Source organism: Stegostoma tigrinum, chromosome 20 (assembly GCF_030684315.1).
Source record: "Stegostoma tigrinum isolate sSteTig4 chromosome 20, sSteTig4.hap1, whole genome shotgun sequence".
NCBI classification, from domain to species: Eukaryota; Metazoa; Chordata; class Chondrichthyes; order Orectolobiformes; family Stegostomatidae; genus Stegostoma; species Stegostoma tigrinum.
The window spans coordinates 51,011,864-51,033,895 of record NC_081373.1 but is presented as its reverse complement, the minus strand read 5'-3'; the positions used below and the strand labels follow the sequence as shown (position 1 = coordinate 51,033,895).

Genomic DNA, 22,032 nt, shown 5'->3' with positions numbered 1-22,032 from the left:
TTTGTTGTCACTTGTGGAGCTAATGTACGGAGTAACCCCGGGGTCCAGCAGGAATGATTCAAACCGTTATACTTGTGCCTTAGTTCCCGTGCTAGTGCAGGAAGTATGAGATACCAAGCAGAGAAAAGTTTTCAAATTCTGAATGAGGACATTTATACAAACCCTTCCTGACTTCAGGGTGCTCCAAAGTGCTTTGTCAGCGATTTTGAAGTGTACTCACTGCTGTTAATGGAATGTTAATTTGTCATATCAATATTGGTTGAAGGATAAATATTGTTGAGGACATCGTGGAGAGGTCCCTTGCAGTTCATCATATGCAGTTGAAATCTTTTTTTCATGTAGTGTCATCCTGATAATGTTCTGATTGAGCGTCAGAGAGTGAGGCCAGTAAACACTCTTCGATCTTAGTGCTGCTGTTTAAGGCTCATGTAATGCTGTGTGACCCGGTCAGTATACATCCAGCCCCACACTTTGTTATCAGTGTCCTGTTAGACTGCTCCTGAAACTCTTTCCCACTCCCCAACTCTCTCTGCCCTCCCCAACACTCTCTTCCTCTCCCCAAATCTTTCCCACTCCCCAACTCTCTCTCCCATTCACCGAGTCTCTGTCCATTCCCCAACTCTCTCCCATTCCCCGACACTTTCTCCCACTCCCCAACACTCTCTCCCATTCCCCAATTCTCCCTCCCACCCCCCAATTCTTCCTCCCTCTCCACAACTCTCTCTCCCACTCCCCAACTCTCTCTCCCACTCCCCAACTCTCTCTCCCACTCCCCAACTCTCTCTTCCTTTCCCCAACTCTCTCTCCTTCTCCCCAACTCTCTCTCCCACTCCCCAACTCTCCCACCCTCTCCCCAACTCATTCTCCCACTTCCCAACACTCTCTCCCACTCCTCAACTCTCCCTCCCTGTCCCCAACTCTCCCTCCCTCTACCCAACTCTTCCTCTGTCTCCCCAACTCTCTCTCCCACTCCTCAATTCTCTCTCCCACTCCTCAATTCTCTCCCCCACTCCCCAACTCTCTCCCCCACTCCCCAACTCTCTCCCCTACTCACCAACTCCCTCTCCCTCTCCCCATTCTCCCTCCCACTCCCCAACTCTCCCTCCCACTCCCCAACTCTCCCTCCCACTCCCCAACTCTCCCTCCCACTCCCCAACTCTCCCTCCCTCTCCCCAACTCTCCCTCCCACTCCCCAACTCTCCCTCCCTCTCCCCAACTCTTCCTCCATCTCCCCAACACTCTCTCCCACTCCTCAATTCTCTCCCCCACTCCCCAACTCTCTCCCCCACTCCCCAACTCTCTCCCTACTCCCCAACTCCCTCTCCCCACTCTCTCTCCCACTCCCCAACTCTCCCTCCCACTCCCCAATTCTCCTCCCACTCCCCAATTCTCCCTCCCTCTCCCCAACTCTCTCTCCCTCTCCCCAACACTCTCTCCCACTCTCCAACTCTCCCACCCTCTCCCCAACTCTGTCTCCCGCTCCCCAACTCATTCTCCCACTTCCCAACACTCTCTCCCACTCCTCAACTCTCCCTCCCTCTCCCCAACTCTTCATCCGTCTCCCCAACTCTCTCTCCCACTCCTCAATTCTCTCCCCCACTCCCCAACTCTCTCCCCTACTCCCCAACTCCCTCTCCCTCTCCCCAACTCATTCTCACTCCCCAACTCTCTCTCCCATTCACCATGTCTCTGTCCATTCCCCAACTCTCTCCCATTCCCCGACACTTTCTCCCATTCCCCAATTCTCCCTCCCACCCCCCAATTCTTCCTCCCTCTCCACAACTCTCTCTCCCACTCCCCAACTCTCTCTCCCACTCCCCAACTCTCTCTTCCTTTCCCCAACTCTCTCTCCCTCTCCCCAACTCTTTCTCCCACTCCCCAACTCTCCCACCCTCTCCCCAACTCTGTCTCCCGCTCCCCAACTCATTCTCACACTCCCCAACACTCTCTCCCATTCCCCAATTCTCCCTCCCACTCCCCAATTCTCCCTCCCTCTCCACAACTCTCTCTCCCACTCCCCAACTCTCTCTCCCACTCCCCAACTCTCTCTCCCTCTCCCTAACTCTCTCTCCCTCTCCCCAACTCTCTCTCCCACTCCCCAACTCTCCCACCCACTCCCCAACTCTGTCTCCCGCTCCCCAACTCATTCTCCCACTTCCCAACACACTCTCCCACTCCTCAACTCTCCCTCCCTGTCCCCAACTCTCCCTCCCTCTCCCCAACTCTTCCTCTGTCTCCCCAACTCTCTCTCCCACTCCTCAATTTTCTCCCCCACTCCCCAACTCTCTCCCCCACTCCCCAACTCTCTCCCCCACTCCCCAACTCTCTCTCCCACTCCCCAACTCTCCCACCCACTCCCCAACACTCCCTCCCTCTTCCCACCTCTTTCACTTTTTCATTTGTGTACATAAGAACCTAACAATGTGCAGTGTTTACATTTACATTGCAGTAATACTTGAATTTCTTCTGCGAGCTAGAAATTCGCATCAGCATAACTTCAGCTTTAACGTTGGTTTTTGAAGGAAATCATCTAATAAGGACTTATTTTCTTGTCTTTGGAATTTTTCAGGAAAGGTAATGAATAAATTACAATTCTGTGACACCTTTTAGTACATTTCAAAGCATTTGCAGCCATTGAAGTACTTCTTGAAGTGACATAATGTCGGAAGGTCCAGCTGCAGGGACAGACAAGGCCTCAGTTTGAATCAGATCCTTGGCGTAGCCATCTCTCAGGATTGGAGACTGGAGATTTTCCAGGCTGCCATTTCAAAACAGAAAGAGAAGCTTCTTTAGTGGACCCCGATGGGCTCAGGCACGGGGCGGGGGGATTTGTTTTGTTCCTGTTGCGCTGTCGGTCCCGAGAAAATACTCCTGTGGTTTCAGGCATGCTAATGCGTTGGTGTTTCAGGCAGTTTCAAAGGGACCATTTGAAACAGAATGGTACCCAGAAAGTAAATGAAACACTGCATTTCTATCTCTGAGAAGTGTACCCTTTGCTTTTTGATTACAGATGGGTTATATTCCACTGCACGTAGCATGTCACTACGGGAACGTGAAGATGGTTAACTTTCTGTTGCAGCATAATGCCAAAGTCAATGCCAAGACAAAGGTTGGTTCGCCTTCGCTGAGAGCACTTACGGCTGATTTCACTCTGAACTAACTGAACCTTTTCGAACAGTGACTTCCTAACATCAATCTTCTTGTCCCTTACTACAGAACGGGTACACCCCATTACACCAGGCGGCTCAGCAGGGACACACCCACATCATTAACATCCTCCTGCAACATGGCGCCTCTCCAGATGAAGTCACCATGGTAATTACCGAAAGACGTCAGTGAATTGTCCTTTCCCTGAACATGTAGGCAGATTCCTGGCCAAACGTCTGCTTACACCTTACAGTCTATCAGCCATCTTTGAGTAGGTGGCAGCCAACAAATCTCTCTCCACTGTCCAAGAGCAGAGAGACACTTAACATGAATCAAAAGTTGGACTTACTGATCCCGACCACAGAGTCTGGGTGCAGTACAGACCCTGTCAGGTGCAGGTCAGTATTCACCAATAATACTGTCTGCTGGGGGAGTATGGTTTGGATAAACACACGGTATTTATATGACCGAGTCTGATAAGCTTGCTGTGTTGTTAGTCTGTGAAGCTGTAAAGTCAATTCCATTTGTCATGTCTCTTGCCATTGACTTCTACCTACTTTCTTCTCACAAGATGCCACAAGGGCAGCTTTTTTACCCTCTACAAACTTCTTGATCATGCTCACTGCATTTAAATCTAAATCATTGATCCAAAACTGTTTCCTCTAATTTACCCGTCAGCGATAGTAGGCTGTAGTTAGCAAGCTGGCCTTCCTACCCATCTCAAACAATGTACTACATCAGCGGACCCTGGCCTGTAGTCAGACAGGGTTGAATGACGATGTCCAAGGCCTCTGCTAATTCTTCCCTTTGCACCCTTGGATACATTTCATCCAGGATTGATGGTTTATCCAGTGCCAAATTCCTTAATATTCTCCCCGTCACTGTATTTATTTCAGAGACGGCAACCCTTGTCCTTACGACACTGTCTGCTTCTCTCTCTCACTCTCTCTCTCCCTCCCACCCACCCCTTTGTCTCTCCCCCCCCACCCACCCTCTCTCTCTCTTTCTCTCTCCCTCTCACCCACCCCCCTCTCTCTCTCCCTCTCCTCTCTCTCTCACGAAGATAGATGGAGATGTTTAATTACTGACCACATCCACAACTTGCTCCTCCGCATATAGCTTACTTCCTGGTCTCGAGTAGGTTTTATTCTTTCTTCAGTTATCCTCTTGCTCTTTATTTATCTATTTGTTTCCTCATTTATTTATTTATTTATCTATCAATTTACGGTACATCTTTGAGTATCTTTCAGTTTAGTTGCCAATAGTTCTTCATACTGTTTCTTTTGCTTTATGCATTTCCTTTCTAATGTCATCCCTGCACTTTCTATCCTACATTCTAGCACTGACCTTCAGGCATCTCATGCCAGCTTTCCTCTCTGCCTTGTCCTTCCTCCTGGAAAGCCTTTTGCTGCTCAGACACTGATCAATCTTCAAGTAGCTGTTTTCAGTGCACTTTTGCAAATAAGGCTTCTGCTCAGAAACATCAGTTTTTCCCCAAATCTAACTGAATCATAATCATTCATCACAAAATGCTCTGCCACTGTCTCCGTCTATTAGATTCAACCCCTAAGATGAAGTGCAGGAGGTGATGTGATGTGTTGATGCAGTGGATGCGGTCTGCATGGACTTCATTAAGGCTTTTGGCAAGGTCCTGCATGCGAAACTGGTCAAGAAGCTAAGAACCTATGGTATTTGAGGCAGTTTGGCAAACTGGAGTCAAAATTGGCTTCATGGCAAAAGGTAGAGGGTGATAGCCGAAGGTCATTTTTCTGACTGGAAGCATATGTCCACTGGCATGCCACAGGTTTCAGTGCCAGTCCCTCTTGCTGTTTGTTAGGTACCTTCATGATCTAGATGTAAATATAGGAGGTACGGTCAGAAAGTTTTCAGGTGACATGAAAATAGTTGGTTTGGTAAAAAGGGAGGATGAGAGTCTTTAACTCCAGGATGATACAGATAGGCAAATGGACTTTAATCCTAAAAAATGTGAGACGGTGCATTTTAGGAGGACCCTTGGAGGTACTGAGGATCAGAGGAACCTTGGTGTCCATGTCCAAAAATCTATGGTGGTAACAGGACAGGTAGATAAGCTGGTTAGTAAAGCAGATGGATTGCTTGTGTTTAGTCAAGGCATTGAATGCGAAAACAGGGAGGCTACGATGGAGCTGTATAAAACATTAGTAAATATTGACTCCTTCCAAGTAAATATTCAGGTCATTGGGGAGGCAATGACCTTGTGGTATTATCGCTAGACTATCAATTCAGAGAACCAGATAGCGTTCTGGGGACCTAGGTTTGAATCTTGCCGCGGCAGATGGTGGAATTTGAATTCAATAAAAATATCTGGAATTAAGAATCTAACGATGACCGTCAATCGTTGGAAAAACCCATCTCGTTCACTAACACCCTTCAGGGAAGGAAAATACCATCCTTACCTGGTCTGGCCTACATGTGACTCCAGACCCACAGAAATGTGAGTTGGACAATAAATGCTGCCTGGCCAGTGACACCCTCATCCCGTGAACAAATAAAGGAAATAATTTATGTACGTATTGTTCCTCTACATCTCTCAGAGAATCACCTCAATATTTGCTCTTCTATCTTCCCCTGATTGCTTGGAGCTCTATAATACACTCCCAGCTAGTAATCTCCTCTTTTCTGCTCCTCAGCTCATCTCGTGTGGATTCATTTGATGCTCCTTCAAACATGCCATTCATCCCCATAGTCAGAAGTATTATTAAACCAAGTTTTCAACCTCTCCGCTCCTTTTTAATTCCACCCGCTCCCCTCTCCTGTCTGAAAACCCTGTGAACGGAAAATGTTCAGCTGCCATTCCTACCCGTTAAGACATGTTTCAGGAATGGTTATATGATCATATGCACAAGTAACACACCCTGTAATTGTCTTTTAGTTGTTATCTGTTAAAGTGAAGAAGTCTTTTTGATTTTCTGGTGCTGATTTTAAGGGGCTGATTGAATACAGTTGCTTTTGGAACTTCTGGCTTGTTGCACAACTGTTGAGCCCCACTCCTTTCTGGCACTGCTTTCAGGCTTCGATCTGTGCTTTCAACTCATCTGCCTTATTTCTGAGCTTCTTTCCATTGAACTACATGCCACTGATTGATGAAAAACAACTTTGTTTTCTGTTTCCTGGCCTTTCTTCCCTTAACCTTGCAAATGACTCTGCCATCTCTCTCAGATTCACCCTTCTTCCTTCCTTGCTCACCCAGGTGCCCCTGACATGCTGGTTTAAAACCTTTTCCAACAGCACCGCTAAACATCCCCATTGAAATTTTGGTCTCAGCCCTTGTGAGGTGCAATCCTTCCATCCTGCATCGGTTGCAAACAGAGTCGTAGAGTCATACAGCATGGAAACAATCCAACTCATCGTGGTAGACTGGTTCAAAAAGGTGAACCCTCATGGCAGACTGGTACAGAAGATGAAGTCACATGGTGTCAGGGTGAGCTGGCAAGATGGATACAGAACTAGCTTAGTCACAGGAGGCAGAGTGTAGGGTGGAAGGATGCTTTTTGAAACGGAATGCTGCCACTCATGGTATTCCACAGGGATCAGTGCTGGGACCTCTGCTGTTCATGGTCTACAGAAATGGCTTGGAGGAAAACGTGGCTGGTCTAATTAGTAAGTTTGCGGATCATAAAGCGATTGGTGGAGTTGCAGATAGCGAGGCGGATTGTCAGAGGATACAGCAGGATATGGATCAGTTGGAGGCATGGGCAGAAAAATGGCAAATGGGGTTTAGTCTGGACAAATGTGAGCTTATGCGTTTGGAAGGTCAAGTACAGGTAGAAATTATATATGATGATAGACAAGTTATGCTGCAGCTTTGTGGAACTTTAGTGAGGCACTGAGAATATTGTGCACAGTTCTGGTTACCAAACTATCAGAAGGATGTGGGTGCTTTGGACAGGGTACAGAAAAGGTTTACCAGGATGGTCCCTGGTATGGGGGCTTTTAGCTGTGAAGAAAGGTTGGATCGACTGGGTTTGTTTTCACTGGAACGCAGGAGGTTTGTCAGGGGAGAAGGATCAATTACTGGGGGTCACAGGTTCAGGGTACGGGATGGGGGAGGATTATAAGAGATGTATGAAGTAAGTTCTTCTCAAAAAGGGTGGTGAGTGCCTGGAACACGCTGCCGGACGACGTGGTGGAAGCAGACACATTAGCAGCATTTAAGAAGCAGCTGGACAAATACGTGAACAGGAAGGGAATAGAGGGATAGGGATCCTGTAAGTGAAGACAGTTTTAGTATGGAAGGGCAACATGTGTCAGTGCAGAATTGGAGGGCCGAAGGGCCTGTTCCTGTGCTATATTATTCTTTGTTCTCTGTTCTACTACACTGACCAGATATCCTAAGTTAATCCAGTCCCGTTTATCAGCATTTGGCAAATATCCCTCTAAACCTTCCTATTCATGTATCCATCCAGACGTCTTTTAACTGTTGCAATTGTATCTGCCGCTACCACTTCCCGTGGCAACTCATCCCATTCATGCACCATACTTTGCGTGAAAAAGTTGCCCCTCAGATCCCTTTTATATCTTGCCCCTGTCCCTTTAAACCTATGCCATCTAGTTTTGGAACCCCCTACCCTGGGGAAAAGACCTTGACTATTCACCATGCCCCTCATGATTTTATAAACTTCCGTAAGGTCATCCCCTGCCTCCAAAACTCCAGAGAAAATAGTCCCAGTCTGTTCAGCTACTCTCTTTAGCTCGAACTCTCCAATCCTGGCAATATCCTTGTAAATCATTTCTGCACCATTTGAAGTTTCACAACATCCTTCCCATAGCAGGCTTCTGAGTTCATCCTTATGCCCAAGGATCTTCCCCCTGCACTATCTCTGTAGCCATTCATTGAGCTATCCTCCTGCCTCTGTACTCCCTAGGACATGACACCAGGAGTCATTCACAGATTACTCCCTTTGAGTTACTTTGATTACTCCTATGAATTGCTTCACAGAACCCTGCAGTCTGTGTGAGGGACCACATCCCGCTTTCTAGCTACCTCATTGGTTCCAATGTGGGCCATGACCCCTGGCTGCTCACTTCTTGCCCTCCAATCAGAATGTTCAGCAACTGACACCCTTGACCGCGGCAGCACTGGGGCAGCAACAGGCCATCCTGGAGTCACGTTGGAGCAGATACACCTTCCTTCTCCCCTAACCATTTAACGTCACTCACGGGATAACTCCCCTCCCACCCCTGCGCCAAATTTGGGATATACCAAACAGTTACAGAGTAGGATTCCTTCAGAATTAATTGTCTGAGCTTTCATCTATATCTGTGTTGAACAAACTGATGTCCATATATTGACTTAGGGAGCAAAAGACTTTGAGTCTTACGGTAATACACGCCAGCCCCTGCCTCTCTTTGTAAGGATCAAGCACTTAAACATAAAGTCCATTGGCAGTCTGGTGGTCACCTATTGCTTCACTGCCTGCACACTCTAAACTTCCGAATTTAATTTCCTGCCTAAAATTACCTTAAAAGAAGTAAACGGTGACACCACCATGTGTTGCTCAATGATGTCACACTCTGGGTTTTTTGTGTTGATCATATTGTTCTGCTACTGCTATTCCTCCTCCTCTTCCCTCTACTCAACTCCACGCTCTGTGCCCAAACAGGATAATAACAGGAGGAAGATATTTGGTCTAGGCCCGAAACGTCAGCTTTTGTGCTCCAAAGATGCTGCTTGGCCTGCTGTGTTCATCCAGCTCTGCACTTTGTTATCTTGGAAGATATTTCTATGTTAGCCAGTATGTTGATGTGCAAGTATTTACTGGAAAAACCCAAGCCAGAGAGGAAAAAAGAAACTAGTGGTATAGTTCTTACTTTTTTTTCCCTGAAAGATCCATCAGAACTAAAGATGTTAGCTTTCTTGTACATGCTTTCTGATCTGTTACGTTCAGTTTCACACACTATCATGTCTGTCTGTCGTTGGTACATTTCACACAGTTTCTCATATATACTCTTACTTGCTGCCTCATACTCCGAATTTTATACGCATTCTTCGGCACTTAAATGCTATTACACGCTTGCAATCTTCCTTTCCACTCACTCATTCAGCTTTCATGCTGCCTGTTATACGCATACACATATATATTGTCGTGCTCTCCCTCTCATACTTTCTCTCTTAAATTTTCTTACACATTTCTGTCTCAGAAGTGGATACTTTATGGAACAGGCTCAAAGGGCTGAATGGCCTTTTCATGCTCCAAGATCCTGTTTTCCTCATTGTTCACTCTACCCATGCATATCTAACAGGGACAAAATATATGGAAGAGAACAATTTACATCTCTCTCAATGTTTAACAGTTAAAACAATTCCTAAAATGAGAGTAAAGAAATGATGGAATGAGGCTGTTCTGTAAATTTAATCAGTAAGCATTTGAAGAGATGAGGTTATTTTTCAGAACCATGATGCTCCAGAATGAAGCTGACAATTGTTTCCTCTGCAGTCTCATAGAATGTTGTTCTTGTTTTCTTTTAGAATGGGAATACTGCTTTAGCCATTGCTAAGAGGCTTGGTTATATCTCTGTGGTTGATACACTGAAGGTGGTAACTGAGGAAACTTTGACAACTACAATGGTAAATTCCATTTCTGTCTGCTTATTTTGATTTCTGTACATGATCACATTGCCTGGGCACTTTGCTAAACTCAGCACTGCTTCAGGCAATGAGTACAAACATGAATAATGATTGATCTGAAGCAACTGTCCCTAAAACACTCTGTTTTTTTCCACAGTCTGTTACAGAAAAGCATAAGCTAAATGTTCCTGAAACTATGAACGAAGTTCTGGATGTATCTGATGATGAAGGTAATGGAAATAACATTCAAATGTTCTCTTCTAAAATTATCCCTGCTTGTAGGAAGAGGGGTAGTCCAATTTCTGATACTTGTTTTTCCAATTGTCATCATGAACAAAGAGATCTAAGGGTACTGGTTCATAGCTCCTTGAAAGTGGCATCACGGCTAGACAGGGCAGTGAAGAAGGCTTTCAGCACGCTAGCTTTCATCAGTCAGAGCACTGCGTACAGTAAATGGGACATCATGTTGCTGCTGTACAAGGTGTCGGCGAGGCCACATTTGGAGACTGTGTGCAGTTCTAGTCACCCTACTATTGAAAGGATATTATTAAACTGGAAAGAGTGCAGAAAAGATTTCCGAGGGATGCCACCTGGGCTGGAAGGTTTGAGTTATAAAGAGAGGTTGGATTGGCTGAGACTTCTTTCCCTGGGGTGTAGTAGACTGAGGGGCAACCATACAGAGGTATATAAAATCATGAGGAACGTAGATAAGATAGATAATGGACAGCTTCTCCCCAAGGTAGGGGAGTCTAAAATTAGAGGGCATAGGTTTAAAGTGGGGTGGGGGGGGGGGAGATACAGAAGGAGTAATTTTTCTCACACAGAGGGTGGTGGGTGTCTGGAATGGTCTGCCAGAGGCGAGTATGATTTCATCATATAAAAAACATTTACACAGGTATATGGATGGACCAAATGCAGGCACGGGGCTAGTTTTAAATTGTGGAAACTGGGCAACATGGACCAGTTGGGCTGAAGGGCCAGCTTCTATGCTGTAGACCTCTAAGACTCTGTGCCTGTTTTTTGTAACTCTGCATATCAACCTAAAGCTATTTTACAATTGAAGGAAATCTATTATTCTAGGTAGGGGCTTGTCCTCTTGTGTTACCCTTTCAAGAACATAATGCCATGATTCACTAAGCCTGTGTTGTCAGTTGGATTTCAGAATAATAAGGTATTAAGTGTCGAAACTGTCAGTGCCCCAGTCAGGAGAAGCTCAGCCTGGTCCCCAGCTAGTGCTCAGCTCTTTAGCAATAGATTAGTAAGTTAGGTCTAAGTGCTTCTGACCCAGGGAAGGGCAGATAAACCAGCAGCCCCACTCTTCCAACACATCCTTGGTCCGCTTCTTGCTTCTGCATTGTTTCCTGAATATTATTCTGGCCTAAAATGAGCGCTTCCTCTATCCATGGATCTCTGCCACCTTTCTGCATTGCCAGTGACCTTGAACCTTAAGATATCGCTTCAGAGTGCCATGCATTCAATAACTCTTTTAGCTGAGCTTTGTAAAAGCATCACTTGCCTGATATGAAATCCGACGAATATTTTCTTCTGTGAGCTCGGTGCTGTCTAGTCTTTTTCATAATCTAGCCCTATTTTTCCTGAAGTAGGTTTGGAATTGTGGTAACACCTGGTAATATATGGTCATCTTTATTCAAACCATGCAGTTCATAAAGCCAGTGTTCTTGAATTTGTCAGTGAAGCTGAGTCTTTGTCAGATGCTGATGAAGGTACTTGTTCTCTCTTACTGTGATGATTTAACAATGTAATGCTTCCTTATTCAAACCCATCACTAACGCACTGACTTCACTTCCATTCTGCCTGCCTGGATCCTGCTTGCTGTACCTGAATCCTTGTAAACCTTTAACCTGAATATACGATGGGCTGGAATCCTACTGAGTGTGAGCTGCCCAGATTGCTTGCTGGTGGTGATGGGACAACGTAAATTGTCGGGAAACTGCAACTTGACTTAACAAACCTTACTACCCAGTGGCGTTGTTACAGTTAAACATTCAAAGTTAAACATCTTCCGTGAAAGGCTGTGAATGTATTTGTCAGTATTTCTAGGAAATGGGAAGCTCTGGTTAGACTTTTCAAGAAACTATCGAGTTTCACTTTGCTCGTTGAAAGGTGGTATTTCCAAAAGAGTGAATTTAAACAATGCTTCGCGCAGGGGCAATTGAAGCCCTTAAGCACAAGTTCACCGGAAGGCACACCTCAGGATCATCGATTCCCTCCAGTGTGGAAGCAGGTCATTCGGCCCGTCAAGTCTGTACCGACCCTCCAAAGAGCATCCCATCCAAACCCATCCTATCCCCATAACACTGCATTTCCCATGGCTAATCCACCTACCCAGCACATTCCTGGACACAATGGATAGTTATGCCCAAGCCACCCTAACCTGCATAACTTTGGACTGTGATAGGAAACCCACGCAGACACGGGGACAATGTACAAACACCACACAGACAGTCGCCCAAGGGTGAAATTGAAGCCGGGCCTCTGGCGCTGTGACGCAGCATCGCTAATCACTGTGCCACTCAGACCTTAGCCCTTTCCCACGGCTTTCGAAATTTGACCATCACTCGCTGATGCCTGAGTTCTGAGAAAGGGTTACTGGACCCGAAACGTTAACTCTGCCTTCTCCCCCACAGATGCTGCCAGACCTGCTGACCTTTTCCAGCAACTTTGTTTTAGTTCTTGGCTATTTTTGAACTTGACTATCCCGTTTGATCCTTTTTTTTAAACTCTCTCATGGGGTGTGAGTATCGCTAGCAAGGGCAGCATTTGTTGCCCATCCCTAACTGCCGTTGAACTGAGTGACTGGCTCAATGATCTCACAGGGCAGTAAGGAGTTGCCCACATTGCTGTGGGACTGGAGTCCCATGTCAGCCAGACCATTCAAGGATGGCAGATTTCCCTCCCCAAAAAGGACATTAGTGAAGAAGCTGCACTTCTACAATAATCAGCAATGGCTTATGGTTACCGTTACCAAGATGACATACCTTTTAAGATTTATTAATTTAAATTTCAGTAGCTGCTGTGGTGGGATCTGAATCCTTTTCTCAGCGTATTAACTTGAGCTTCTGGAGTATATGTCCAGAGATATTATTATAATAGTGATTATAACGAGGTCACCCAGCTTAAGGATATGCCTTCCCTGCCATGCCATTTCACCTCAATCCAAACCCTGTGAGATGCCGGAAGACCCGACGACACTGCTGTGAAATGCGTTATGACATTATTAAGCCTTATGAGTGCAAGTTATTGCTGCCACAGTTTTATTTCCTTTATTCACTCATGGGATGGCGATGTCACTGGCTAGACAGCATTTAATGCCCCTCCTTGATTGCCCAGAGGGTAGTTAAGAATCAACCAAATGGCTCTGGCACATTTAGGCTTGACCAGGTAAGGATGGCATTTAAGATAACAAAGTGTGAAGCTGGATGAACACAGCAGACCAAGCAGCATCTCAGGAGCACAAAAGCTGACGTTTCGGGCCTAGACCCTTCATCAGAGAGTGGAATGGGGAGAGGGAACTGGAATAAATAGGAAGAGAGGGGAGGCGGACCGAAGATGGAGAAAAAAGAAGATAGGTGGAGAGGAGAGTATAGGTGGGGAGGTGGGGAGGGAATAGGTCAGTCCAGGGAAGATGGACAGCTCAAGACAGGACATGGTCGAGCAGTTTCAAGGCTGAAGAGATTACAAGAGAGTTGCAGTGGGAGAGAGATTCCCTGAGGTTGGTCTGGAGGGAGGAGGGTAACTTCTTCAGGTTAGGCATCCCTGGAAGAGGCTTCGCAGTGAGGTTAAAATTGTATCAGAGATAATGGGAACTGCAGATGCTAGAGAATCCAAGATAACCAAGTGTGAAACTGGATGAACACAGCAGGCCAAGCAGCATCTCAGGAGCACAAAAGTTGACGTTTGGGGCCTAGACCCTTCATCAGAGAGGGGGTTGGAGAGAGGGAACTGGCATTTCCTTCCTTCAAGGATGTTGCTGAACCTGGTTGACTCCTTCAACAATGGATTCATGGGCATCGTTAGACTCTTAATTCAGATTTTTAAAAAAAATTAAATTCAAGTTCCACCACCTGCCATGATGGGACTTGAACTCTGGTCCCTAGACCACTATCTGGTCTCTGGATTAACAGTCCAGCAATAATACTGCTGGGCCATCACCTCCTGCTTTGGGAGTTGCATCCATAGGCATGGCACAGGGAGTCTTTGTGAAAACCGACTGATTTGCTACACACAGAATGGCCGATGTAAGCCAGAATTTGACATGTGGAGAGCTCCATCTGGTTGGCACTCAACTAGGCCTGTCCTCACCACATTCCTGTTGGCGGGCCTAGCACAACTTGTGAAAGCCATTGGCTGCAAGTGATCTGAGCGTCACACTTAGACTCGTTCATTTGGGCACTCCTCATGTCTCTGGAGCTCTCTGACAGACAGAAGATTCAGTCAGTGCATACTCAGACCCTACCCCATCGCTGAGCACCCCCTGTACTGATACCTCTGGGAGACAGAGTGAGGCTGTTCCATCACCTTGAAGGTCGTCAAGAATGTCACTTGCAAAATATCTGTGTAACTGTGATTGACCATGAAGTGTCACTGAGGAGCTGTGTCTCTCAGGGCTCAGTGCAGCTTGTTCCAATGAGTGACAATGCACACTGCCCTGGATGTGAGTCATATAATCCTCTGCAGGCTCCACATTTTGTAAGAGGCTGCACTTGGTATTGAAATGAAGTGGTTTAGTTTTATTGCCGCTTGTACTGAAGTGAATGCAGTGAAACGTTTACAGTCGCTGCATTACAGCACCATCTCAGGGACAAAGTTACCCAGGTGCAGGTACTGAAGATCAAATGCTTAGGAAACAAAAAGCATGAGACAAGTGAAGAAATAAGAAGTGCAGCAATGTAGATGGTCGGAATAAATTAGAAAAATAGCAAAGTTAGAAGTTGAAAATATCAGTCTTGCTGAGCCCGTCCGCACCAGCGTAGCCCCCGTTTTCGGCACCATCTCTTTGTTGCCATCTTAAACCATCTGCGGCCACTGATAGCGCTATCCCCGATCTCTTTGGAGCTTTGCTGTCAGTGCAGCTAGCCCCAGACACCAGGAGATTGACCAAATGATCCAAAGCTGTTGATTTTGTGCAGGACGCCTGGGAAGTCTGAATCCGTTCACTCTGACGTGAGCAGGTTTGAGGTCCAAAAGTCGGCCTCCAGGTGTTGCAGTTCTCTGATTCACCACAGCATGCCCCTCACTGAGATGTGTATACCTGTGCTGGGGCTTTCAGTGAGTGCCTGAAACTGCTGGCTCTTTCTGCAGCCTTGGGAGCAACACTGTGTTCCGTTTGTCCATCTGTTTACGAGATGTGAACGTCGCTGGTGAGGACAACGTTTATGGGCCAATTACAGTCGTGACGAGAAACTATACAGGAGCTGAACGCGCTGGTCATGTACCGTAGCGGCAGTGGATCAAGTGTTGGCCATGTACTGCAGGGTCAGTTGATCCAGCACGGGCCATGTACCACAAGGTCAGTGGATCCAGTGCAGGCCGTATACCACAGGGTCAGTGGATGCAGTGCAGGCCGTGTACCGCAGGGTCAGTGGATCCAGCAAGGGCCGTGTACCACAGCGGCAGTGGATCCAGTGCAGGCTGTGTACCGCGAGGTCAGTGGATCCAGCTCAGGCCATGTACCGCAAGGTCAGTGGATCCAGTGCAGGCCGTATACCACAGGGTCAGTGGATCCAGCGCAGGCCGTGTACCGCAAGGTCAGTGGACCCAACGCTGGCTGTGCACCGCAATGACAGTGGATCCAGCACGGGCCGTGTACCACAGCGGCAGTGGATCCAGCACGGGCCGTGTACCACAGCGGCAGTGGATCCAGCACGGGCCGTGTACCGCGGGGTCAGTGGATCCAGTGCAGGCCGTGTACCACAGGGTCAGTGGATCCAGTGCAGGCCGTATACCGCAATGACAGTGGATCCAGCACAGGCCGTGTAACACAGCGGCAGTGGATCCAGCACGGGCCGTGTACCGCGGGGTCAGTGGATCCAGTGCAGGCCGTATACCGTCGGGTCAGTGGATCCAGTGCAAGCTGTGTACCGCAGCGGCAGTGGATCCAGCGCGGAGCGATGGCAGATTGAGCAATCCGATGAGGTGGCAACGTTCTCGGTTCCTCCTGGGCCCCAATTCCTGGCAATCAGTGATAGATTTGGTGGCAGGAGTGGGCCTTTCTCCCATCCTGGGTGCCCTGGCATTGGGATTGACGGTGTCGGCAGTGGTGCAGCCCCTCTGGGCCCGGTTCAAGGGCCGGCCTAGTCTCCAGGCTGTAGCTGCGACTGAGCGTTCCGGGCACATTTATGGAGATGGGACTTTGGCTTTTGAGATCCGGACTTCCTTTTCTGCCCTCGGACTCTGTTAAATATTTGATTCTGGTTCTGTAACCAAGATGGTGCCAGGAAATGGTGACTATGTGCACTTTTCATGTTTTCCTTCGCTTAGTAGATGTGACAATACAATCTAAATCTAAATCTAAAACCTGCAGAGGCTGAAATCTGAGATAGACCAACAGGAGTCTGGAAGAACATTGCAGGCCAGGGAGGAAAGGAGCAGTCAATGTTTCAGGTATTACCCTTCTTCAGGACTGGATGTGAGGGTAGGGGGAGCTGCAGATAAAGAGGGGGGAGGGAGTTAGTGGAATAGTGGTCGTAGCTGGACACTGCTGGTAGCTACAACCTGGTTGATCAACGGGAGGGATGAATGCGATTGGTAGCTGGGAGGGTCGGTAGGCAGAATGGAAGGGAGGAGATGGGGCTGGAAGGGGAGCTGGGGGATGGGTGGGAAGGATGTTTGAAATTGGAGTGCTCGACGTCGAGTCCCCTGGGCCATAGGCTGCCCAGGTGGAAGGTAAGGTGCTGTTCCTCAAGATTTGCGATCTGATTCACTGCGACACCGGAGGGGGCTGAAGACGGACATGTCGGAGGGGGGGTTGGGTGGGAGGGCGCGGGGTGGTGAGGGGAGTTGAAGTGAGCGGTGACCGGGAGGTCAGCCGGCCGTTACTGGCCGACTGAAGTTGATCGTCGAAAGGGTCACTGAGTCTACGTTTGGTCCCACCCAATCCCTAACTGCCCTGGACAAGGTGATGTATGCGAGGAGACAAGCATGATTATGTTTCTTCCCTTGGGTTGTTTTCACTGTCAGAATTGCTGGGGAAATGGTGTAGAAGGTGGAATAATCGGGGAATGTTAAATCTCGGCAAATGGCAATTTCTGTCCGCAAACTGTCGCCGTTTACTCATCCCGATTTTATCACTAAAGGATGAGAAGGCAGGAATCTAGTCCCCTGTGTAGTCAGCACTTGATACTGTTGTGTCAATTGGAGTGGCTAAAAACAGGGTACAGTTGTACAAATATATTCTCACCGTATTGAAAGCTACAGTGATGAAGAGCGATATTTGTGTTTTGGTTTGCTGGAGGCATCTTAAAATCCAGTCACAAAACATACACAAAATTGTTGGTTTGTGGGAGGGTGAACTCAGCTGGATTAGATGCTGGGATAAGGCGTTTGGATTTATGTTGGGAGCTGGTGGATTAATAATTGAGAAATTCTGTACCTAAAGCCCTAGTGGCTAGCCACCTCCCTTCTGCTGCATGTGATTTAGGAGCCACCACTGGTATTCCTGACTTAAATCCTCTCGAGGATTTAAGCCCCAGGCTGCTGCACACAGCTAAACCGATTCCAGAATTCAGGCTACCTCTGACATGTGACCCTATCATGAATAGTCAGTCACAACATGGGATTACTGTTCACCAGAAGATTAATCAATCTCGATCCTATGAATACTGTGCTTATAAGCACAGGTCAGAGACTTGGAATTCTTTAAGTAACTCACCCTCTGACTCCTCAAAGCCTGTCCACCATCTCCATGGCCAGGGCTTTACTTGACAGATCGAAACTTGAGTACAGGGCACAATTTCAAACTTTGAACATGTCTTGGAAGTGAGCAGGATAATGATAAGCTTGAAGAGGGCAGAAACAGACTGATGGACTGGGTGAGCGTGTGGCAGATGTAGTTTAACATAGAGGAGTGACATGTGACACATGTCACTCAGAAGAATGAAAAGAGACAAGATAAGCTATGGTGTTTTCCCAGTCGGCCACTGCTGGCATTCTGCAGGATTTGCCACTTCTATCAGTATGTGGGACTGGGTAAGGGCTTTTTTTTTCAGGGGTTAGTTCACTGCCAGCAGTCCAGTGTTGTCTTTTCTTTGTCTTGTGCCTGTCTAGTGAAAAGTGATAGAGGATACACCTCTCTGAAATATCTACAGAAGAGGCATCGTTCTTAATTAACAAGTGGAATCACTGCATGATAGTGAGAAGTACAGCCACATTAGGTCAAGTATTGTTCCTAGCACCTTAGGGAGCCATCACAGATACATCTATGCTGTCTGAAAGCTGGTTTGGAACCTTTTATCTCTTGAACGGATCTGTAGCTTGGGTTGTGGGTGCTGTGGCGTGGTTCGCTCACCGAGCTGGTTCGCTAGTTTGCAAGCGTTTCATTACCCTGCTGGGTAACATCATCAGTGCAGCCTCCGATGAGGCGCTGTCGTGTTTTCCCACCTGGTATTTAAACTCTGGGGTCCGTTGGATTTCATTACCCCATTTTCGGTTTTTCCTCTCCGTGATCTAAAGATAGGGGCTAATTAGATTAGATTCCCTACAGTGTGGAAACAGGCCTTTCAGCCCAACAAGTCCACACCGCCCGTTGGAGCGTCCCACCCAGACCAATCCCCCTATAACCCACACACCCCTGAACACTACGGGCAATTTAGCATGGCCAATCCACCTAGCCTGCACATCTTTGGACTGTGGCACACGGAGAACGTGCAAATTCCAGACAGACAGTCGCCCGAGGCTGGAATTGAACCCGGGTCCCTGGCGCTGCGAGGCTGCAGTGCTAACCATTGAGCCACCGTGCCGCCCCAAATTCTATGTGTTTATTGATGACCTTCTTGGTAGACAACCAGGCCTCTAGAAACTCCCGTGTTTGTCTCTGTTTGGCCTGTCCTAGAACCCTGACGTTGTCCCAATTGAACTCATGGTTCTCCTTATCCGTGTGAATGGAGACAAGTTTCATTGGAGGCTGCAGTGATGATGTTACCCAGCAGGGTAACGAAATGTCTGCGAACTAATGGACCAGCTCGGAGAGCCAACCAGCCTCACCAACCTTTGACCTCCACCAAACTGTGCAAGACTTCAGTGGAAAAGGTGGAGCCAATGTAACAGGAACGTCAACCCCTTTAGAGCTAATTCCCTACAAATAACAGGATCTAAAAGGGTAGATCGTTGTCACCTTGTTGGCTGATACTTCATCCTGAGCCATTTCCTTGGTAATCTTTGCCAGTACCTTTCATTCTAAGGGTTTTACTTCCACCTCAGCTGGGACTGGAATTGAACCCATATTAATCTGAACCACGTACTAACTATCTTCCCGACTGACCTCTGAAACTACAAAGGTACAAGTATAAAAGGGAGAGAGGGAGCAGGGGAACCAGTTGTTCAGGGGGCCACGGCAGGTTAAAAATGTTGCTAAGGAATCCAGTGGGATCCCAGGTTTTGTAAATTTAGAGAGAACATACATGAGTGAGAAACACAGACCTGGCCTTAACGCTCTGTCTTGAGGAAGCCTTTAGAGAGAGTGCATAGAATTAACAAGATTGACTCCAGAGATGAGGGACTTAGTTAGGATTGCAGATCGAATAGGCAAGGGCTATTCTCCTTGGGGAAGAGAGGGTAGGAGATTTGACCAAGGTATTCAAAATCCTGAGGAGTCTAGAGATGGACAGAAGCAAACTGTTTCTTTCAACAGAAAGGTCACAAAGACGAGAACACAGATTTACAGTAAATGGGTAAAAGAACCACAGGAGAATATTTAATTTCACACCCTGTGTTATCCAGGTGTGGAATGAATTGCCCGAGAGTGTGATGGAGGAACGTTAATGATAGCTTTCGAAAAGAAATTGGATGTACTGATGGCTGGGTCACAGATGATGCCATTCGGTTGAGTTTTGCATTTACAGGGCAAGGACGAGACAGCGGGTTGAGCTAATTATGTTTTCTGAACAAGCCAGTTGGATTCAATAGGCCAAATGGTCTCCTTCCATGTTCCAGCCATTCTGGTTCCTTACACAATATAAATATTATATATATTTTACGTATGTATGTATATATCTCTATGATATGGCCATGTTCCCCATCTCCAGCTTTACAACCTGGTGGAGAACTCACTGTTATTGCTTTAATCACTGATGTGCCCTGGACCCTATGCACTGGAATTCCCACCACTGCGCCACCACCCTCCACCATCTCTCTCTCTCTCCCTCTCTCTCTCTCTCTCTCTCTTCCTTGAGTCTGTTTCCTGTTTCTTTCCCATCTATTTGACCACCTTTTTCTCTTCCGTAATAATACCTCCTACTCAAGGCTTTAGTGTCTTGTTTCATAATTCTCACGCAAAGCACCTGGAGACAGATTTTTCTAATTTACAGGTGCTACATAAATGCACGTTGTTTTGAACTGAAGGACAAAACCAGGTGGAGGTGGAGAGGGGTATAACATAAGACGTAGGAGCAGGACTAGGCTATTCAGCCCCTCAAACCTGCTGCACCATTCTACAAAGTAATGGTTAAACTGCCCGAGGCCTCGTTCTTTCACTTTAACTCAGCATAGCTACCAACTCCAGGATATTTTCCAAATTTATCTCCCTCCCTCTATAAATATTTGGCGATTGAACTTCCCGCAACCCTGTGGGGTGGAGAATTCCAGACATTTGGGAAAAGAAACTTTCGAGGATCATTGCAGACCCAAGGGGCCAAATGGCCTGCTTCCACACTGTAGGGATTCTGTGATCTCAGATTTAAATGAGTGTCCCGTCATTCTGTAACTAAGTCCTGTAGTTTGGGATTCCTGGATGAGTGGAAATATTTCCTCCACATCTAGCCTTTGGTAGTTGTATAAAACAGGAGCAACTAGATTGACAAATGTTGACAATTAGGAGTGGGTGGGCACTTTAACCCTTCGAATCCACTCTGTCATTTAACATGATCATGAATGATTTTATCCTGGTGTCAACTCTCATTTTCTAGCCTGCTCCTCATAGACCTTTATTGCACTTTTCATCAGAAATGTATCTGTTTCTTTCCTGAATCTGTTGATTGATTCTGCCCCCACTGCACTCTGGGGCAGTGAGTTCCACAGATTCATAACCCTCTGAGAGAACTAGCTTCTCCTCATCTCAGTTTTGAATCTATGCCCTCTCTCTATATCCATGCCCATTTTGGCGAGAATGTCCCACAAGGGGGTACGTCCACCTCATCAGTCCCCTTTAGTATTTTATATTTTCCTCAATCAGGTCCCCTCTCATTTTTCTGAACTCCAGTGTGTGCAAGTGTATACATCTCTCCTCACTTGCGTTTGGAAGGATAAAGCAGCTGGAAAATTCATTTAGAGTTACCAATGTTCCGATGTTCGAAGATCAGCCTCCAGATGCTGCAGTGTGGAGGAAGAAAAAAAATGGCCATGTTCAATCAGATTGATTTATCTTGTCATTTTCTTGGTTGATTGATTATATTGTCCCGTGTACCGAAATACAGTGAAAAGCTTTGTTTAAAAGCGGTCCAGGCAGATCACAGCAAGCAAAGGATCTACAGATCAAAAAGACTTAGAGGCGTCCAGGTTACTTTGCAGATTACATTATTTGAGGCTAGAATCCATTCCGCACTCTGATAACGGCCAGAAAGATGTTGTTCCTGAACCTACTTGTGCCCCAAGATGACGTTCTATATTAAGCAGATGTTCACCTGCACATCTGCCAATGTGGTGTACTGTATCCATTGTACCCGGTGTGTCTTCCTCTACACTGGGGAAACCAAGCAGAGGCTTGGGGACCGCTTTGCAGAACACCTCCGCTCGGTTCGCAATAAACAACTGCACCTCCCAGTCGCGAACCATTTTAACTCTCCCTCCCATTCCTCAGACAACATGTCCATCATGGGCCTCCTGCAGTGCCACAATGATGCCACCCGAAGGTTGCAGGAACAGCAACTCATATTCCACTTGGGAACCCTGCAGCCCAATGGTATCAATGTGGATTTCACCAGCTTCAAAATCTTCCCTTCCACTGCATCCCAAAACCAGCCCAGCTTGTCTCCGCCTCCCTAACCTGTTCTTCCTCTCACCCATCCCTTCCTCCCACCTCAAGCCGCACCTCAATTTCCTACCTA

The 22,032-nt window shown here is 47.0% G+C and overlaps 1 protein-coding gene across 3 annotated transcripts in view; it reads left to right on the top strand.

The window, feature by feature from the left end:
• The window catches only part of ank3b (ankyrin 3b), a 372,799-nt gene that overhangs the window by 217,740 nt on the left and 133,027 nt on the right, over window positions 1-22,032 (top strand). For all 3 annotated transcript variants that reach the window (XM_059653155.1, XM_059653157.1, XM_059653156.1), the window contains exons 20-23: window positions 3,011-3,109; window positions 3,217-3,315; window positions 9,656-9,754; window positions 9,912-9,984. In XM_059653155.1, coding sequence (XP_059509138.1) covers window positions 3,011-3,109; window positions 3,217-3,315; window positions 9,656-9,754; window positions 9,912-9,984 — 370 coding nt within the window. The remainder of the gene's footprint in view (window positions 1-3,010; window positions 3,110-3,216; window positions 3,316-9,655; window positions 9,755-9,911; window positions 9,985-22,032) is intronic.